General features: G+C 37.4%; 1 protein-coding gene across 6 annotated transcripts in view; it reads right to left on the bottom strand.

Moving 5' to 3' along the window:
- Nucleotides 1-21874, bottom strand: part of UTRN (utrophin) — a 492724-nt gene that overhangs the window by 307923 nt on the left and 162927 nt on the right. For all 6 annotated transcript variants that reach the window (XM_040448951.1, XM_040448950.1, XM_040448952.1 and 3 more), the window contains 8 exons: nucleotides 20714-20848; nucleotides 18513-18662; nucleotides 17075-17236; nucleotides 16509-16637; nucleotides 15643-15816; nucleotides 13799-13954; nucleotides 6982-7152; nucleotides 1216-1395 (listed from right to left, as the gene is read on the bottom strand). In XM_040448951.1, the coding sequence (XP_040304885.1) occupies nucleotides 1216-1395; nucleotides 6982-7152; nucleotides 13799-13954; nucleotides 15643-15816; nucleotides 16509-16637; nucleotides 17075-17236; nucleotides 18513-18662; nucleotides 20714-20848 (1257 nt within the window). The remainder of the gene's footprint in view (nucleotides 1-1215; nucleotides 1396-6981; nucleotides 7153-13798; nucleotides 13955-15642; nucleotides 15817-16508; nucleotides 16638-17074; nucleotides 17237-18512; nucleotides 18663-20713; nucleotides 20849-21874) is intronic.

Genomic DNA, 21874 nt, shown 5'->3' on the forward strand with positions numbered 1-21874 from the left:
AATAAAGGCATTATTTGAAGGAAGAATTTGGAAAGTACAGACTGAAGAATATAGAAGTAAGGGCTGGGAGAATGTGGACTTAAGTTGGTTACAGTAAAAAATGAATGTATAAAATATTTCATGAACATATTCTATGAGCCAAAAGTTTTACATTTGTTATTTAACATTTAAGAACTCTGTAAGGTATGTTCTCTTATTCCAATTTTATATATAGGGGAATTAAAATGTAGCAAGATTTAAGTAATTTACCCAAGCTTTGTTCTTAATAATCGATTCTGGGTACGGTTCTCACCAATCAAGACATGATCCCATGAACTTCAATGCCCTACACATTATGATTGATTCCAGTAAATGCTCAAACACACAATAATTTATTTTTTTCTATCTCTATTTATTACCCAGTAATTCTATGAATTTGAAAAAAGTCCTATCCCAGATATGTCAAAACAAAATGATAATTTATAAATGAAATTCCCTCTAAGGGAAGAAAGAGGGAGGCTGCCATATTCATTGTTAGTATAAGAGGAACAGAAAACCACTGTGAAATTTAACAGGTCACTCTATCCAGGTAATAATTAACAGCGGAATAACTAAAGACTAACAACATAAAACATTTAACAATTATCATAATCGACACCATAATATCAAAAATCGGTTGTTTTAAGTATAGCTATCTAGTTATTTATACATGTTTCTTGTCACATAATCCTCACAAAAACTGTATGAGGTTGAAATTATAATAATGCCCATTTACATATGAGAAAAATGAGATTTAGAGAGCTTTAAGTGACTTGACCAATGTCACCCAGCTACTAGTCAAAATTTTTACTTAGGCCATGAGATGCTAAAACCTGTGCTCTTAACTAGTATGCCATTATTAGAACATAATAAGTATTATATATATACGGTTTGTGAAAGCACGACAATAAATATAATACCAAATCATTAAAATATAACAAGAGAGGTACACTTATTAAGATATTAAAGTACATATTTCTATGTGTATCACAAATGGTGTATTACTTAACAGAGACATTTTTCACCCTAGAAATTTACTATCTTTTCAAATGAAAAAATAAAATGTAATTTAATGAAATTAATTCTCTTGAAGCAAAACATTATTGTGACACACAGAAGACAGGATTTAAACTTCCAATCAAAGCTGTATTGGTTTTTCAGCAACTAAAGGAGACAAGATTTCATCCTGAAACATACCATCAGCGTACTGCACCAGTCCTCTGTCCAGGTACGGACGCGGCTCCACCCAGCCCTAAGGACACAAAGCCTCTCTTCTAAAACAGGCTCACTGCCCTCAATCAAGTTCTGGAGGGCAGTACTACTCTCTGTGATGGCATTTAAATCAGCTTTTCTCTTTTCCAGATCCTTCAGGATATTCTAGAAAATAAAAATACCAACACCCACTTGATGTTTCAGAACATTATAAATGTTCATCCAACTTTAATTTTTAAAGAACTTTTCTTCCATATATGCATGGCAGTCCACGAGTCCCCCAGATAATTTACAATATCTGAAAGGTTTCCAATGTTCCACAACCTATTAAATGTTCAGGGTTCTTCAATTCCTAACAAAAATTAAAACACTGAATTATGCAAATACAAAAAAGTAACAAACTCAGCTGTAAAAAATCTGAGTTTTGTTCACTTTAGGTACAAATTCCATTTATTACACACAAACACCAAGTGTCTTCATCATAATTTTAGACCTAAAGAATCAATTTTATATTCAGTCACTATAAGATGGCAAAGCTGAACTATTCCAGAACTCGTAAGTCTGAAAGTTTCATAATGAATTTATCTCCTTGACTACTACAGGAAACTACTGATGCATACTACCTTTATTTACAAGGATAACACCCTGCACTGGGTGACTTAATATATAATCTGTTGTATAAGAATTACAAAAAATATTTCATCGTAACTAAATCATAAGAGAACCAGCACATCTAAGCTGTAGTTAACAATTGTCATAGGCAAAAATAATACTCTGGATGGTATAATGATAACTTGATTCACACATTCATAAATTTGACCAGGCAAGATGTGTACTCAGCAAGGGGCATTTGGTTGGCTCAGCTGGTTAAGCAACCAACTTTAGCTCAGGTCATGATCTCACAGCTCATGAGTTTGAGCCCCATACCACCAGTGCAGAGCCTGCATGGGATTCTCTCTCTCTCTCTCTCTCTCTCTCTCTCTCTCTCTCTCATTCTCTCTCTCTCTCTCTCTCTCTCTTTCAAAATAAATAAATACTCTTTTCTCTCTCTCAAAATCAATAAATCAATAAATACTTTTTAAAAAAGGACACATACTCAGAAATATAGCAAAGATGCTGGATCCCAAAATTAAAACTACAAAGTTGCTTCAATCAGAAGGTAACATAAGCATATCCATCCCACTGCTATTGTACCTTTTTTAACCAACACTTAAACAAATCATTTCAAGGAGCCCATTTATATTTAATCTCACATCACTAAATTTCATTTTGGAAGGCATAAAAATTGCAAATTCCCAAATCAGTCAAGGTTTAAACATTCACTTGGCTATATCAAATACTGGTATACTTATAAAGACACTAAAATATTCTTCTCCAGAAGGGAGAAAAAAAAAAAAAACCCACAGCCACTCTCTCTGCAGTTAAGGCTTTCTATATACCTTCAGCGGCAATGTACTGATTGACTAGAACAGTCTTTAAGAACTATAAAAATAATTAACAAGAAATTAAATGTAAACAGTGTATACAACTATCTGTGCTAACAGACTACTGTAAAGAAAATGACTACACTGAAAATAATAATATTTAAGCTATCAAATAAAAATAGTATTAAAGTTCAGGAATGAGGGGCGCCTGGGTGGCGCAGTCGGTTAAGCGTCCGACTTCAGCCAGGTCACGATCTCGCGGTCCGGGAGTTCGAGCCCCGCGTCGGGCTCTGGGCTGATGGCTCAGAGCCTGGAGCCGGTTTCCGATTCTGTGTCTCCCTCTCTCTCTGCCCCTCCCCCGTTCATGCTCTGTCTCTCTCTGTCCCAAAAATAAATAAACGTTGAAAAAAAAAAAATAAATAAAGTTCAGGAATGAAAATATTATATTTTTACACTGAAAAAATTTTATATAAATTTTAAGTGTAAATACATTAAAATGCTGTGAAATATTAATGTTTCTTGAATCTGAAAACAATATTGAAAAAGTGGGTGATTATGTTACATACTAATGTTCCATTTGATTTACTCGAGTGAAAAAAATGTGCTATGAATTTGTGACTTGTATTTACCATCTTCATGATTTCAAACCTGAAATAAGATTAAATGGGAATTTAAAATTGAATAGTTCCAGAAGAGACAAACATACCATTATTTTAAGTCTTTACCTTAAAAAATTATGAGAATCAACTAACTGAATTGATATGAGTAAAAAATTAACTGAATTGATTTGAGTACACAAAGATGAATGATTAAATATTAAATCTGCAAAAATCAGTATGACCTATGTACAAGCCATAAGTAATTAGTAGTAAAGACAAAGCATACTTTTTATACACTTACAAAAACAAATAAATATGTAGGAATAAACATCTTTGCACCCATACATAATGTTTTTGAAGGAAAAAACCAAAGCATTATATAGAATGTTAAAACATTGGGGGGCAAAAAAGGAAACATACCATGTTACTAAAAAGACTTATTATAACAGAGATATTAATTCCCCTGAAAACAAGTCTATAAATTTATGGCAATTCAAACCAAATTTCTGACGGAATTTTGTTTGAGAGAGAGACAGCATGCATATGCAAACTCCAACAGGAGAAGAGCAGAGGGAAAGGGGGAGACAGAATCTTAAGTATGCTGCAGCCCAGCATGGAACCCAGCACAGAGCCTACAGTGGAGCCCAGTGTGGGGCTTGATCTCACCACTGTGAGATCATGACTTGAGCTGAAATCAAGAGTCAGACACTTAACCGACTGAGCCACCCAGTCACCCTCTAACAGAATTTTTTAATAATTTCAGATTAATAATTCTAAAATTTATATAAGTATATAAAAAAAACAGAAGCATAAAGACAGGGAATCCATTAGCTACATGTTGAAATATATCACGAAACCATATAGTTAAACAGCTGAAGAACAATTCAGAGGGTCAGATCAGTGAAGCAAAGCAACAGGCAAAAAAAAAAAAAAAAGAATTTAGCATGTCAAATCAGTGGGGAAATGATAATTAATAAATAGTGCTGAGACACATGGTTAACTATTCAGAAAACAAGATTAGAACCTTACCTCATGATATATACCAAAATAAATTCCACTGGATTAAAACATTAAAACTATAAAAGAGCTAGAAGAAAATATAAGTGAATAGTTATACAACCTTGGAGTAGAGAATAGTGTTGGCTTTTATAAGCACTAAAAGCAGAAACAATGAAGAAAAATATGAATGTATTCTTTAAAAAATACATAATACAGTGGTTTAAAAAAAACATACAGAACAGAAAGGAAAGCGCAATGGCAAAATAATAATAATAATAATAAATGAAAAATAAAAAAGATTAAGAAAAGTGGAACAATATACAACACACTAAGTATTTATAATTGCAATAGGTCAAGAGCTTGAAATGAAAAGACCAAAATGTTCAAAACAACAAAAAGGCAATTTTTTAAAAAGAGCTATAAATGGCCTCTAACCTTTGGAAAATGTAGTAAATAACTAAAACATGATATTTGCCTGCTGTTAAGCAAGTAGGAATTCTCACTCACAGCTGGTGGGTACATTTCTGAAGGGCAATTTCATAGTATGTATTAGAATTTTAAATCAATATATCCCTTGGCCAATATTTTTAAGGCTAAGAATTTTTCCTCAAGAAATAATTATAAATGTATGCTATGATTAAGCTTCACAGCATTTTTTACAATAGTGAAAATTGGCACTAATTTATGGAAATAAATGGGAATGGGACAATAAAAAGTACGCAATAAAATACCATGCCTCTCCAATGTGTGATACAAAAATACTCGCAAGTAGAATATTAAAGATAAAGGTTTTTCGAAACAAGGTCAAAAAACATTAGACACAATATAATTGTTTGTAAATGTTTGTGGCCATGCATGTGTGTATGTATGTGCCTATAAAAAACTAAAATGAAAGCAGTATATTCTTGGATTATAAATTATTTTTGCTTCTGTCTTCTTATTTTAAAGTTTATTTATTTATTTTGAGAGAGAGAGTGATAGAGCGAGAGAGAGTGGGGGTGGGGCAGGGAGAGAGGGACAGAGAGAGAATCTCAAGCCGGCTCTGCACTGTCAGTGCAGAACCCCACGGGGGGCTCTGTCCCAAGGACTGTGAGATCATGACCTGAGCCGAAATCAAGAGTCAAGATGTTCAACTGACTGAGCCACCCAGGAGCCCTGCTTCTAACTTTTTAAATTACACTATGCAGGTGTCATTCAATTAGCCTATAGGACTTCAGTTATTAATAAGAAAATAATGGCAGGGTGCCTGGGTGGCTCAGTTGGTTGAGTGTCTGACTTGATTTTGCCCCAGGTCATGATCTCAGGTTTCATGGGTTTGAGCCCCACGCGTTGGGCTCCACACTGACAATCCTAAGAAGCCTGCTTAGGATTCTGTCTCTCTCCCTCTTTCTCTGGCCTTCCCACACTCTCGTGTGCACTCACTCTCTCAAATAAATAAATTTTTAAAAACATAAGAAAATAACAGCTTTCAAAATGTACAAAGAAGATAATATTTCCTTGAAAAACTTAAATTTAGCAGGGGCGCCTGGGTGGGTTAGTCAGTTAAGCATCTGACTTCCGCTCAGGTCACGATCTCATGGTTTCTGAGTTCAAGCCCCACATCGGGTTCTGTGCTGACAGCACAGAGCCTGGAGCCTGCTTCGGATTCTGTGTCTTCCTCTCTCTCTGCCCCTCCCCTTCTCTCTCTCTCTCTCAAAAATAATAAATAAACATTTAAAAAAATGAAAAAAAAAAGAAAAACTGAAATTTAACAAAAAAAAAAATTAGGGGTGCCTTTGCTTTTGCAATATTAATACATATTATCATCCACGGCACACCCACGAATTCCAGCGTTCTTCCTTTCCTTCCTACATCCCCTCTTCCACAACTTTGTCACCTCACACAGCCCACGCAGAACTAAAATTTCTTGAGCAATTCTACTGCCTTGTATCTGGACTTGCTTTCAAGGGTCCTCTCCACGAAGTATTCAAATTAAGAAGCGGCTGTATCACCCAGGACCTTCTCTTCACTTCCCACAAGCAAACACCTGTAGATGTCAAAACTGATACCTGTGACTTGAAATAAATTTCTGTCACCGTATCGAACATTTATACTCAGCATGTATCTCTAGTATACACGCTTCTTGGGAAATAAATTTAGGAAAAGAGAATGCATTGGTTAAAAATAAAACTACTTTGTGTTCTATTCAATTCTTTGTCCACCTCAAAAGGGAGAATTGGCAAATCTACTCTCTAATCTCTGTGATTTCAAAATTACTACAGAGCTACAGAAAACTCTTAGATCTTTTATTGGTTTTCTTTTTTTTTAATTCTGTTCCTATGCTCTTTATATCAGGTAGTTTGCAGTAGGAAGATTTGTTGCTGGCACAAAAGTTACTATAGAGAATTAATAAATAAATTCAGCACAATCCTTTGTGAAAAATGAATACTCATAAAGTGTCACCAATTTTGAAGGCAATGATTGTTTTCAAGTACCACATGAGCTCAATGACTATAAAGGCCTTACTGATGAGCCATGAGTTTAATGCTTTTGGAATCAAAGTAGGAATATCTTCTTAAAATTGTTGTTTTTAATGTTCTTTTCTTCTTTCTTAACACACAGAGGTGGAACAATAATGGGAAACAAGAAAAGGCTATGTTTAATATGAAATGGAGATAAATGACATCATGAACAAAATGCCACAGGTGACCCTGTCATAATACTGGCAGGTAACCTGAACTACAACTTACTTTAGCCCAGGAGATTTCTATATCCAAGTCGCCAAGCAAACTTTCTGAAGTGGATTTCTGTACCAACTCAGCTTCGGTGACAGAGAGCCACTCAGAGAGAGAAGCAGCCTCTTTCTTCATTTTCCGGGCCAACTGTGATGCTCTTTCCAGTTCCTGTTTTCCCTCTGTCACCTGAAAAGGGGAGGGATTGAGAGAGAGAGAGAGAGAGAGAGAGAGAGAGAGAGAAATAAACATGATAGGAGTGAATCCAAGTAATAACTAAAGATCCAAACTCTACTCATACTTAAACCCCAAGACATACATAACCCTTCTCTCTCAAACCTAGAATCACTCCATTCTTACATCTCCACAGGAGGACAATATACCATAGAAGTTAAATGTCAGGCAATCTTGGCCTTTCATCTTAGCTCTTCCCACTTTCTTTCTAAGTGACCTTGGCAGAGGCAAAGCCCTCAAAAGTTGTCAACAGAGTATTAAATGACAAAGGACTTGGCCCAGTCCTTGTAACAAAGTTAAGGAATCAGTAAATGGTATCTTTTATTATTTTAAACAGAAGATGCCTTACAGTCCTCTCAAAGAAGTCTGTTTAAAAACACACACAGGACTCCTAGGTGGCTCAGTTGGTTAAGCATCTGACTCTGGATTTCAGCTTAGGTCATATCTTACAGTTTGTGAGATTGAGCCCTGAATCCGACTCTATGCTGACAGTGCAGAGCCTGTTTGGGATTCTCTCTCTCTCCCTCTCTCTCTGCCCCTCTTACACACTCATTATCTCTCTCTCTCTCTCTCTCTCTCTCTCTCTCTCAAAATAAATAAACTTTAAAACACACACACACACACACACACACACACACACACACACACACATATATACTTTGGCCTAGAAATTTGAGGGGGGAATAGCATGATTTTCATAATTATGTTTTGTAATTAACTATTTAACTTAAAATATAATAAATAACTATGCAACATAAACCTCTATTATTAAATTGTTTTTGTGGTTGACAGAAAGCAAAATCAACTGAACTAACATTTACCAGGCTCTTTTTTTAATGTTTATTTATTTTGAGAGAGAGAGAGAGAGAACAAGGAGAGGGAATTCCAAGCCACCTACGCCTTGTCAGCACAGAGGCCAACACAGGGCTCGGTCTTATGAACCATGAGATCATGACCTGAGCCAAAATCAAGTCGGTCACTTAACCAACCCAGGCGCCCCTACCAGGCTCTTAACATAGCTCCCGTGTTACACTGGAGAATCTTATACATGCTATACAATAAAACCCACAACAGCCTCTGTGATAGGCCCTATCCCTTCTACTTTGCAGATCAGGGCGGTGAAGCTTAAGGATGCTAAGGCCATGATCAGGGTGGCATGGCCATTGGTTGAGCCTGGTCTGACCCCTTACATTACATGATGGTACTCTCAAAGTATCACTCATAATCTAAAGCTGAGATAACATTTTTAAGGGCATCACAACACCATACATAAGTAAAAATGTGTTCTTTTTATGTGCACATAGGTAGATGCAATTTGCAAAAGTAGCAGAGAGATAAGTCATGTATGAGATGAAATTTTCTTGAATGACATAAAGACTGAATTTTCTTAATAAGTAACACGGAATTACATTTCTTTTTTCTGGTCCCCTAGGTTCATTTTTACTCTTTCATACCTCAAGGATTGATCATTATTAAATTCCTTCTTAAGAGTGAAATATTTTTTCCTACAGAGTTTAATTAAAATTCATGACTTTAAATTAATAGCCCCTCAATGCAGACTTTAGGAGACAAATACATGATTTATATTAAAAGATATTAGGTATTCAAAGGATCTTATCTGACTTTGACATGCCCAGGCAGCTATACAATCATCATAAAACTTCATGCTACCAAAGATTTGTATATTCCAAGAAGAAAATAATTTACAGTTCAATTTATAACAATCTGCTCTTCCTAGTCTAATCAATACATTTTAAGACCTAGTGCATACTGAATTAAGCAGTTTCAAGTTGTAAAGCTTTTACCTACACATTTATCCTTCTCCCTCTTAGATATTCAACCATTCCCTCTCAATAGGATTATTCCCATCAGCTATGAAACATACTCAAGTCTCTCATGTTTTTTAAAAAAAAGCATAACTCCCTTCCTTGGCTCCAACTCCCCTAAGATCATCCTCTCTCCTATCTTTCCCTCACCAGTCCTCAAAACCATTTTCTTACCTCCCTCACATTTCTTACCTCTTCCCATTCTGGCTTCTGTCCCTATCACTTCACAGAAAAGGCCTCTGCTAAGCTCAATAATGACTCCAAGGGACTCCAACAGATCTAAATGGACATTTTTAAATGGACATCATATTTAATGTTCAAGAATTCAAAACCAGTGCCTACACTCATTCTCAAAATACCCTTTTTCCCTGGCTTTCCTGTCCCAGAACTCAGTTTCATAGATGCATATTTCGTTTGTACCATGTGATCATCTTAAGTGAAATGATTACCATAATCAAGCTAATTAATGCATCCATCATCTCCAATAGTTACCTTTTTTTGTAGTGAAAACATGGAACATCTACTCTTTCAGCAGATTTCAAGTATACAATTATGGAAAACATTATGGTGGTTCTTCAAAACATTAAAAATAAAACTACCATATGATCCAGTGATCCTACTTTGGTGTATATATCCACAGGAAACAAAAATCAGTATTTTGAAGAGGCATCTGCACCCCCATCACCCACCCTGCCCTCCCTGCCATTCCCTATCAACCCTCAGTTTATTCTCAGTTTTTAAGAGTCTCTTATGCTTTGGCTCGCTCTCTCTCTCTTTTTTTTTTCCTTCCCCTCCCCCATGGTCTTCTGTTAAGTTTCTCAGGATCCACATCAGAGTGAAAACATATGGTATCTGTCTTTCTCTGTATGACTTATTTCACTTAGCATCACACTCTTCAGTTCCATCCACGTTGCTACAAAAGGCCATATTTCATTCTTTCTCATTGCCACGTAGTATTCCATTGTGTATATAAACAACAACTTCTTTATCCATTCATCAGTTGATGGACATTTAGGCTCTTTCCATAATTTGGCTACTGTTGAGAGTGCTGCTACAAAAATTGGGGTACAAGTGCCCCTATGCATCAGCACTCCTGTATCCCTGGGTAAATTCCTAGCAGTGCTACTGCTAGGGTAGATTTATTTTTAATTTTTTGAGGAACCTCCACACTGTTTTCCAGAGCGGCTGCACCAATTTGCATTCCCACCAACAGTGCAAGAGGGTTCCCGTTTCTCCACATCCTCTCCAGCGTCTATAGTCCCCTGATTTGTTCATTTTGGCCACTCTGACTGGCGTGAGGTGATATCTGAGTGTGGTTTTGATTTGTATTTCCCTGATGAGGAGCGACGTTGAGCATCTTTTCATGTGCCTATTGGCCATCTGGATGTCTTCTTTAGAGAAGTGTCTATTCATGTTTTCTGCCATTTCTTCACTGGATTATTTGTTTTTCAGGTGTGGAGTTCGGTGAGTTCTTTATAGATTTTGGATACTAGCCCTTTGTCTGATATGTCATTTGCAAATATCTTTTCCCATTCCATTGGTTGCCTTTTAGTTTTGTTGACTGTTTCCCTTGCAGTTGCCTTGGCAATTCTAAATAGTGTGACTGTCAACATGAGGGTGCAGATATCTCTTCAATGTAGTCTTTTTGTTTCTGTCGGATATACACCTAGAAGTGGAATTACCAGATCATTGGGTACTTCTATTTTTATTTTTTTTAGGAATCTGCATACTGCCTTCCACAGTGGTTGCACCAATTTACATTCCCACCAGTGGTGCACAAGGGTTCTCTTTTCTCCACATTCTCTTGGGAATTATCTCTTTTTGACACTACTCATCTAACAGGTGTAAGGTCATATCTCACTGTGGCTTTGATTTGCATTTCCTTGATGATTAGTCATGTTTGAGCACTTTTTCATGTACTTCCTGATCCACTCTATGTCTTCTTTGGAACAATGCCTATTCAGGTCCTCTGCCCATTTTTTATTGGATTATTTGCTTTTCTGCTATTGAGCTGTATGAATTCTTTATATTTTTTTATATTAACCCATTATCATATATATGACTTGCAAACATTTTTTTCCCCCATTCTGTAGGCTGGCTTTTCATTTCGTTGATGGTTTCTTTTGCTGTGCAGGAGCTCTTTGGTTTAACGTAGTCCCACTCAATCACTTCTCGGCCTTTTGGCTAAGATCAAGTGTGCTGTAATCCCACTCATTTATTTTTTATTTTGTGGCTCATATAGGCTTTTCTTTCACACTATATCCTGTCCCTAGACAATCTCATCACTGAAAACTTTAATTACCATCTCTACGCAGATGACTCATAAAATTCCTAGCGTCAGCCCAGATATATGCCCCAGACTTGAATAACTTTGTGAGTGTCTGATATATTTAAGTCATTCTCACAAAGGCACTTAAAATGTGAACATGCCCAATACATGCTTATAATTTTTCCATGTTTCTGCCTTTCCTTCCAGAGCCTCCTCCCAATTATGGCACCATGATCTCCCACGTAACCAAGCTAGAAACCTAGGGGTCATCCTTCATCTCCCTCTCCCCTGTACTCCCACATCTAACCCATCACCAAGTCCTACTCATTTCACTTCTTAAATATGTCTGAGTCAATCCACCCCCACCATCTCCACTGCCCCACCCTAGTTCACGCCACCACTGTTTCTCAGTAAGAGCGCGACAGTGACTTCCTAACTGCTCTCTTCACATCCATCCCTGCCTTTTTCCAATTCATCCACCAAACCGCAGTAAGTGACCTTTTAAAAGCAAATATACGAGCTTGCTCTTGAGATTAAAACCTTTATCACAACTCTAAGACACTAGTGTGCTCGTCTCGCCCCTCACTCCAGCACCATGTTCCCCATCCTTGCTGTCTCTGCATTAGCCACACAGATGTACCATCTGCCTCCTGCCACAGGGCCTTTACACATACCATTCCATCAACCTAGAAGACTCCTCCGCTGCTTTCAGGAGGCTATTCCTACTCATCCTTCAGATCTCGGCTTATGCACCACTTCTTCAAGGAAGCTTTCATAACTCCAGACCAGGCTAAATTGCTAAGTACCTGTACTCTTCAAGCACCATACACATTCCTTCATAACACTTCAGACTGCTAATGTGGCATTACTTTGTTATGACTACTTGTTTAATGTTTTCTTCCTTCACTACCCTAAGTTCTAGCAGATAAAGATAATTTATGTTTTTGCTCACCACTGTATCACCACTGCCTCTATGATACCTGACACACAGTAAAGTCTCAACTGTGTTGAATGAGAAAATGACTTAACTCTAAAACCATGGTTACAACTAGAGAATTAATATTAAAACCAGCAACACTACCACTGCCATCCATAAAATGCCTAGTTGATGAATAAATACAATAATATTTGATTAAAAAAAAAACTTCAGGTGTTTAATAACAGAAAGAAGCTCTACACTATGTGCTCCAGATGTGCAGTGTATCAAAATGATACAAACATATCACATCAGCAATTTTATCTTGCAGAAGTGAAGTCAAAGTTGTCCAGGAAATATGTGCACTGCTCATTCTTACTGATCTGAAAATGATAACATAGTTTCAGCTAGTGTTCTCCGGGCTGATATAGAAACTTAGGTAATATTTAATAATCCAAGAAAGACCTAAAATATTATCTAACCCAGCTTTCCAACATTGCCAATAAAGTTTCACTTAAACATGGTGGTCATTGTTTCTTTTGTTTTGTTTTGTTTTGTTTTGTTTTCCTAACTTCAGGGCAGAGTTCTCAATAAGAGAAGACATTAAACCTGCTAAATATAGTTACTCAAAAATAAATGACCAAAAATTCCCCCACAGATTCACTAAGATGCCCAAATTATAGGTGTTTCTTGTAAGGATTTTAGATCCTGCTGGATTAATGTGAATTTCCTGTCACTTACTATTTATCAGAGTCTTGATGTTTTAATATTTCTCAGTAGACTATTCAATTCAGAAATCCAAGGAACAGTAACTTGAGTTTATAAAGGGGCTATTATTATTGGTAGAGTTTTTGTAGAATAACTTATGAAATGTGACCACCATCGAAAATATAAAAGGGGCGCCTGAGTGGCTCAGTCGGTTAAGCATCTGACTCTTGGTTTCAGTTCAGGTTATGATCTCATGGTTCATGAGTTCGAGCCCCACATTGGGCTCAGCACTGATGGTGTGGAGCTTGCTTGGTATTCTCTCTCTCCCTCTCTCTCTCTCTCTCTCTCTGTGCCCCTCCCCTTCTCATGCTCTCTCTCTCAAAATAAACAAATAAATAAATAAATAATCTTAAAACAAAACAACAAAAAAAGAATATCTAAAAATGAGTCTGGATTAAATATTAAAAGCAAATTTCTATACAATCATTCATCATTGTAATATTTATTAACATACAGATTTAATGAAATATAATAAAAAAAATACTGGAATAATTGAAAACACTGTTATTGGGGTGCCTGGGTGGCTCAATTGGTTAAGCATCCGACTTGGGCTCAGGTCATGATCTCACAGTCTGTGAGTTCAAGCCCCGTGTCAGGCTCTGTGCTGATGGCTTCAGATTCTATGTCTCCCTCTCTCTGTCTCTCTGCCTCTCTCTCTCTCTCTTTCCCCCACCCCCTCAAAAATTAATAAACATTAAAAAATAAAAAAAAAGAAAACACTATTATTAGTGCTATAAAATTCAAACATGCCTTCCCCTAAGAGTAAGATTTTAAATATATATAAATGAGAGCGAAACAGGCTAGCACTGCAGCTGCCCTTACCTGGGCACCCAGGTCATTGTAGAGAATCTTCAGCGAAGTCAACTGCTCATCCATCCCCTTGGGGTTGTCAGTTTGTTGCTTCTGGACAATGTGCCTTCCTGTTTTGATTACAGTCTCCACTTCAAGCTTGACTTCACTCAATGTTTTATAGAGTTTCTTTAAAAGAGAGCAAGGCACATTTTACACACTGTGGTGAAAAGTTGCTAATTGGAAACATTTCAAAACACAGCTTCCACAGATTGACAGCTACAAAGTAACTATGGAGATCAAAGGGCTTTATCTGCCTCAGATTTGGTTCAAAGGAGGAGAGAAATGAAATCAAGGTTGTATTATCTTTTTAAAATCAGATAAGAAAATAAACTAATAGAGATTATACTTATTTAAAAAACGTCAAATGTGTGTTTTCTAGGTTCATGAAAGTACTGAATAATAAAAACATTTTTCCTGCATAAAATGGAAAAACATTAAGACTAAAACCTGAATGTCTATCATTTCTTAAATTACATTTTTAAAAATCATAAATGCTCTTACTAGAATGAAGCTAACACTGGCCATATTTCTGGCTGTTGACAATGGAAGTATTAACATTAACTTTTTTTCTTAAAATTCTCTGAAGTACCAGTCTACCACAATAAGCATGCATTACTTATATGATGAAAAGATATATAAAAATTCAATATAGTAAGAGGTATGTAACTTTAAGAAACTGGAGTGATGTAGGTCAAATTCAGAGGCCTCCTCATCCTAGTCACTTGACTAAAAACTTTTACCTGGGCAAGTTCTCTTGTTTTTCTCACTCATGATCTTGACCTGAAACATCTCACATGGCATTGTCACATAGTAACAGACCAGTGGACTGAGTTACATAAGGTCAAGGACAAGGCTTGCTCTTTTGCTCTCTATATCTCATTAAATAAATAAATGCTTACATGTATACTCACAACAGACACACACACACACACACACACACACACACACACACATTTATCCTATTTGTTCATCCTTCCACACATTTCAGTTTTCAAGTATGCAAACCTGCAGTGTGCAATACACATGGAGAAAGCAATTTTGAAACGCACAAACTCCCCCAGACTTTTGTCTTAACCGGGGTCATCTTAAGCCTCCTCATGACTCTCCTAAGGAGAAGACTAATTCTAAGATTGTGTACACTTAGCCACATTATTTTTAAATTTCTATTCAACTGAGTTATAAAGTTCTAGACTAAAATAGTAATAACGCCTTATAAATAATTTCTTGTCTTACATCTTAGGCTTAAACGTCAATTTAAAATTCTACTTTCCTAGAGAATGGTTTTTTTTATGTTATAATATTCCTGACATCCATTCTCAGTATAATTTTGTCTTTCATATTTTAGGCTTAAACTTTATAAGTTAAAATTTAAAGTTTGACTTTCCTTAAAAATGATTTTCTTTTACATTGTAATATTCCTAACATCTATTCTAAGTACGGTTCTTCTAGCTGACTCAAATTTATCTTTAGAATTTAGCTTATTAGTCACATTCTGCCAAAACCTTCCCTAACTTCATACTCGGATTAAGATGTGTTTCCCTTGTTTCTTTAAATCATGTTATATGCATGTCTATTCTACCTTCTCTTGTTACATTGTGATAACTGATTTTACTTTCTCCTACCCGTCTGTGTTATCTCTTTTAATTTCTTTGAAGGACAGGACCGCACTTCTTATTTTTAACCTGTTTTTCACCATCACTCTGTATTCTTAGCTCAATACAGACTAGCAATTATTAATAAACCATGTATGTAAGCACTAGGCCATAAGAGCAGCTGGAAAACCCAGTGGACACATTATCCACCGATGGCCTCACCATACACTTGTCCAGATGGTTCTGTATGACATCAGGATCCACATCCTTCACATCCAGAACATGAAGCTCTGCTTTCACACAATCCAGGATACGCTTGCAATCAAGCATGCGCTGTTCAAAGTTAGCAGGCTTCTGGAAAAGCTGGAACTTTGTGGACACCTCTCGAAGTTTCCTCTGTTTGCATAAATGGACATAATAAGCAATTTGCATCAGAACGGCAATCTGTCTCAGCAGACGGTATTAGCACAACACATACTGCTGACAAGCTGTAGGAAAAAGCTGCAAGACAAACATTCCTTAAAGGAACTGAGTGAGGCTTCCCAATCACCTGAGTGAACTCCACAGCCCACTGTCCCGAATTACTTGACAGTGTAGAGGCGGAAGATATAATAAAAGGCGAAGCTGGCCTCGCTGGAATTAAAGCTTCACAAATTTTCTCACCTGTTTGAAAACTGTAGTTCAGGAGCCTAAAACTCAGAGTGCCCTTGACCACAAGCTCAGAGTCCTGGTCAATCTCACCTCCATCACTAATGGACTCTCAGCAGTGCTCCATCGCGGGCTCTCAGCCAGCCCAGTGCACCAGCCACACCAGAACCGACAGAGGCTTGCGTTCATGGAAAAATCTATACAAAGATAACTTCTAAATCCAGCTTGCTCTCTCTTCTCAACTCAACTATAAAATCAGATTCAATATTTTGTTTCTGCTGCCCTTCCGGGGATACAATGCACCTCCAATACGTCACTCCCATGCCACTGTTTACGTCATAAACAAAGAAGACCAAGGGCATCCAAGTAATCAGCTCTTTCCAATTTTTCTTTATGCCCAACACATCAAAAAGTGGAGAGAAGCTGCCTGCCCTCTTCACCTGGAGCACATCCATCTGACTTCCTCCCCTGGCGTTCCTGCCTTCTGGGGACGTCGGAGGCTGGGAACGTGCATTTTTCCTCAACTCCTCCAGAGTTAACTCATGGGCCGAGATCTCTGCTTGGATTTTCTACAAAGAGATTAGAAAGGGGAGAATGTCTTTTTTTTTATTAAAAGTCCCATAGAGTCACACAGTACATAAGAATATGCTGACCCCTATATAGGCTTTAGTAAGTTTAATAGTAACACAGGCCCCCTGAATTGCAGGACTACCGTGGGGGGACACACACTAAGGTCTTCGCATTTGTCACTTCTAGTGGTCACCACTTATTTATAAAGAAGGAATTTTCCAACTTCATAACTATAATTTTACAATGATGATCATGTGCCAGGGTCTCACACAGAGACCAAAAGAACTCCAGAACCCAATCCTGCTCCGTGAGGAAGGTCAGCCTATCTCACTGACTCGGTCTGGAACGGCAAGGGGGGGCCAGTTCTCTCTCAGGTGAGGAAACAGTTACACATGCCTTTTTTATGACTCAAAAGCCCTCAAATCCACAGCAGTACCTGAGCTTCCTGAGGAACCTGGAAGGCATCTATCCTGTCAGTCAAGTACGTTGTGAGCTGTTGGTCCAGCTCCCCTAAGCTCTCTTGCAAGACCTGAAGCATGTGGTCAGTTTCCCGCAGGACCTGGAGTTGCTTTTCCAAGGAAATCTGCTTGCTCTCTGCCTACACAGGGGAAAAATTGAATCATTAGTCACTCAGCACAAAGATAAAGAGCTGAATATAAGGAAACCCTTATGTTCTGGCCACCAAGAATAGAAAGAGACTATGAAAGCCCTAGTGTAAAACTCTGGCCTACATTTTAAATAAATAATAACTAGCAATGATAACGGTGAAAAGATTCTTCTAGTAACTGATCCATCTTACAGTGAATTATTAATTTTTACTTCTTTCTATATACAATGATAAAGCATAAAAATGCTCTTGAGGGCACTAGGCTAAGTGAAATGAGTCAGAGAAAAACAAATAGCACGCGATCCCACTTATATGTGGAATCTAAAACAAACAAAAAACCAGCGCGTAGATACGAGAACAGATTGGTAGTGCTAAGAGCGTAGATCTTAAAAGTTCTCATCACACAAAAAAAATTGGGACTATGTAAGATGAGGGATGTTAGCTAAACTTATTGTGGTGATTATGTCACAATGTATATAAACATCAAATCATTATGTTGTGCACCAGAAAGTAATATAATATTTCAATTATACCTCAATAAAAAAAGAAAGAAAGTAAAGATATCCCACATAACACATTAAACAGAGAACAAAAATGTCACTTATTACAAATTTAGGGCATTTTTAGGAATCCTCAATAAGCCTACCAATAACAGTATAAAATAGAGCAAGAATGTCTATCAGTAGAATGAATATATAAATCTCTTTTTGTCCAAAGTGTCAAGTTCTACAGATTTACACATATGTTGAACCACTGTCTACTGCACTTTTGGAGTAAGCTTGATGTTATTCATAACCTAAGCATCAATCATTATTATTTAGTATGTGTTCAAAAGCAGGTAATATCCATCCAAACCTCCTATAAAGAAACAATCTCTTTTCTCTACTTACTGATATGAACATGGATGTTGTGATACATTCTGGATAGGTGTCTAAGGGATTAGGGCATTTTATAATAGCAAATTATGTCAAACGTGGATGGTCCTAATATTTACTAGTATAATGTGAGTTATAATACTTATGGCTATAACATGATCCTTAAAGGAAATTAAATAGTCCGTAAGTAGAAACAATCTCAAAGACAGATTTTTTAATCGTCAAGTTCTGCTTCCCTTGAAGTATTAGGTCTACTCTTCGCCACTTGGTATTTTAAAGCCATAAACACTTCTATTAATGTTGGTTATCAACTCTTCCTCTTGGTATAAGTTCTTGAGGTGAGCTCTATATCGTAACACCTAATCAACACCCCTGCATGTCCCAATTCTTACCAAGTGACTCAGTTCTTCGTATCGACTATTAAAAGCCTCCAGTTTCTCACTGATTATATCATCAAGAATCCCTCCATCAATCAGAGTCTGGCCAAGTTCTCGAATCTGAGTGCGATTATCTGCTGGATGTCGCAAAACAGATTCCAGAGACTAGACGGGAGAAGAAAAAATACATGCATTTACTGAGGCAAAATATACCAAGGATCTTAAAATGTCTACTTTTTTAAACAAGTAATTCCATTCTCTAGAAATCTATGTAAGGAGCAAGATTAAAAATGAGGCAGATGATTACATAAATACCCATCATGGTATTAATAAATATGTAAAGTTGAAAACTCAGTATGAATGATGATCCATGTTACTATAATTGCATAAAAATAATTTCAGTAATTATTAATTACATGGGTAAAAGTTCATGGTGTGATGCAAAGTTTAAAAGCAGAAGATAATACCATACAAGCAAAATTATCTCAAATTGTTATTGATTATATTACTAAAGCAGGTACTCATTTTTCTACAACATACACAGAAAGCTAGATGCTCTTTTATGTACCCACTTTATATACATAAATCTAATTAGTTATATGGGCTAAATATCATTCCCATATTACAATGGGAAAACTGAAGCTCACAGAGGTTAAGTACAAAAACACACAGTAAAAAGACCTAAGGTTCCAATGTTATGACGCTATAGGGTTTTATCCATTACTACAATGTACTGCCTTCCAGGGTGGATAGATTTTCAAAAACAAATAATTAGGAAGAAATATGCCAAAATGTTTAAAAATGCCTATCTTGTTTTACACATCTCTCCGTTTTCTTTATTTCTAGAATGCAGGTGTTTTAATTCTCATATTAGGAAAATATGTTACGTCTTTTAAAGTTTACTTATTTTGAGAGAGAGAGAGTGCGTGCCTGTGCATGCCAGCAGGGCAGGGGCAGACAGAGGGATAGAGAGAGAATCCCAAACAGGCTCCACACTGTCCATCCAGAGCCTAATGCGGGGCTTGAACTCACAAAATCGTGAGATCATGACCTGAGCTGAAATCAAGAGTCGGACCCTTAACTGACTGAGCCACTCAGGTGCCCCAGGAAAATCGTTTTTATTTTATTTTATTTTTTTTTTAATTTTTTTTTCAACGTTTATTTATTTTTGGGACAGAGAGAGATAGAGCATGAACGGGGGAGGGGCAGAGAGAGAGAGGGAGACACAGAATCAGAAACAGGCTCCAGGCTCTGAGCCATCAGCCCAGAGCCCGACGCGGGGCTCGAACTCACGGACTGCGAGATCGTGACCAGGCTGAAGTCGGACGCTTAACCAACTGCGCCACCCAGGCGCCCCGGAAAATCGTTTTTAAAGTACGCTTTCCATGTTTTTTTTTACTCTCTCCATCTCTCACTCTGCTATTTTATTTGAGAATCAATCTTTTTTTCTCCAGCAAGCAAGCATCTGGCTCTTGGACTTTAGGTACCACATTTGACTTATTTCTGACCTTCAGTCCAGTCACCCACTCAATTACCACACTGTGTCCCCTCAGTTTTAAAAGGAAAAATACCTTCTTCCTCTTCTTTTATTTTAGGCAAAGCTACCCTCTTCACATTTTAATCCACTGAAGAAATAGTTATTAAGTTATCGTGTGTCACACACTGTGCTGGTAACTTGGGAACAATGAAAAAGCAGGCACATTTCTTGGTCTCATAGAGCTCAAGCCTAGGCCTGGGGACAACCTCCCAGGACAGGATCCCAGGCCTCACATACTGACCCCTCTAACCTGTCCCCAGCTTTTCACGTCTAAAGAGTACAGAGCAAGAGCCATTGAAAACACCGTGGTTGCCACTGTCCAATGAGCAAAAATAACTTCATGAAGAAACAAGAGAACAATTATCCTAATAACATGAGGCAGAGTTTTACCCGGGGACTGGCAAAAACAAGCTGGAAAATCATTAGGGTGTTTACTAAATGTACTAATGTCTAAATGTACTAATTATCAAACAGCTAACCACCCCACGAGGCTGAGTTCATGGCTCACCGTAATCTAAATATACATGATTGTATAAATACTTCAAACGACAGAAGTCACACTGAACGCTACCAAGAAAGCCGATGTGTTTGTCCACAGAAAGAGCCATGTTCCTCATGTGAATGCTCATTTGGCCTCATGGCAACAAAGAGAACCACCACCCATAACACAGGTTCCCACCTCCAGTGCTTCATTGACGGCATCTGTCTTCTCGGGCAGTGCCTCTGTGCTCTTCATCCGCTCCTCCAAAGTGCTCAGCCAAGTGGTCTCCAGATCCAAATAGTGAAGCAGCTCAATCCAGCAAGACCATACCTCCTGCAGTGGGCAGGAAAAAAGTTAAATTGTGTAAGAAGTCATTGAAATAAGCAATGTATCTCTAGATACATCTTTAGGAACTGATGAACATGGAATTTCAAATAAGTGAAAAGAAATAAGATTCTTCAACAAATCATATTAGGCCAGTTGTGGGGGGAGGGGGTCGTGGGACAAAGAGAAATGGGTTGCCTCCCTCTGTACGCTAAAAAAAATTCCAAGGATCTGTTCAAATGCCAAAAATAAAACTATATAATTAGTAGAAGAAACCAGGAGGGAAACATTATTAGTTTGGGGTTTTTTTTTTTTTTTTTTTTTTTTTAATTTTTTTTTTTTTCAACGTTTATTTATTTTTGGGACAGAGAGAGACAGAGCATGAACGGGGGAGGAGCAGAGAGAGAGGGAGACACAGAATCGGAAACAGGCTCCAGGCTCTGAGCCATCAGCCCAGAGCCCGACGCGGGGCTCGAACTCACGGACCGCGAGATCGTGACCTGGCTGAAGTCGGACGCCTAACCGACTGCGCCACCCAGGCGCCCCTGGGGTTTTTTTTTTAATAGTGAAAAGAAATAAGATTCTTCAACAAATCGTATTAGACCAGTTGGGAGGGGAGGGGGTCATGGACAAAGAGAAATGGGTTGCCTCCCTCTGTACACTAAAAAAAATTCCAAGGATCTGTTCAAATGCCAAAAATAAAACTATATAATTAGTAGGAGAAACCAGGAGGGAAACATTATTAGTTTGGGGTTTTTTTTTTTAATAGAAAAGTAAGAAGTACTCATAACTGCAACACTTTTTAATAATTATAGAGGAAATTAGAACTCTCTGAGGTCTATGCTATTCCAACTCAGAGCTAACAGATATAACAATTTGCAGTATACTCTTTCCTATTTTCTCCTAAATTCATATGTATGTGTCTATATATGAAGAGAGTCACATCTGAATCAAATGGAGTTATACTGTCTCACTATATTAGTTACAATCATTTATTCCCCATTCCTATGGGGAATTTGGGGGGCAGGGGGATAA

The sequence above is a fragment of the Herpailurus yagouaroundi genome, unplaced genomic scaffold, assembly GCF_014898765.1.
Source record: "Herpailurus yagouaroundi ecotype Mexico unplaced genomic scaffold, PumYag 198, whole genome shotgun sequence".
Taxonomy (NCBI): Eukaryota; Metazoa; Chordata; class Mammalia; order Carnivora; family Felidae; genus Herpailurus; species Herpailurus yagouaroundi.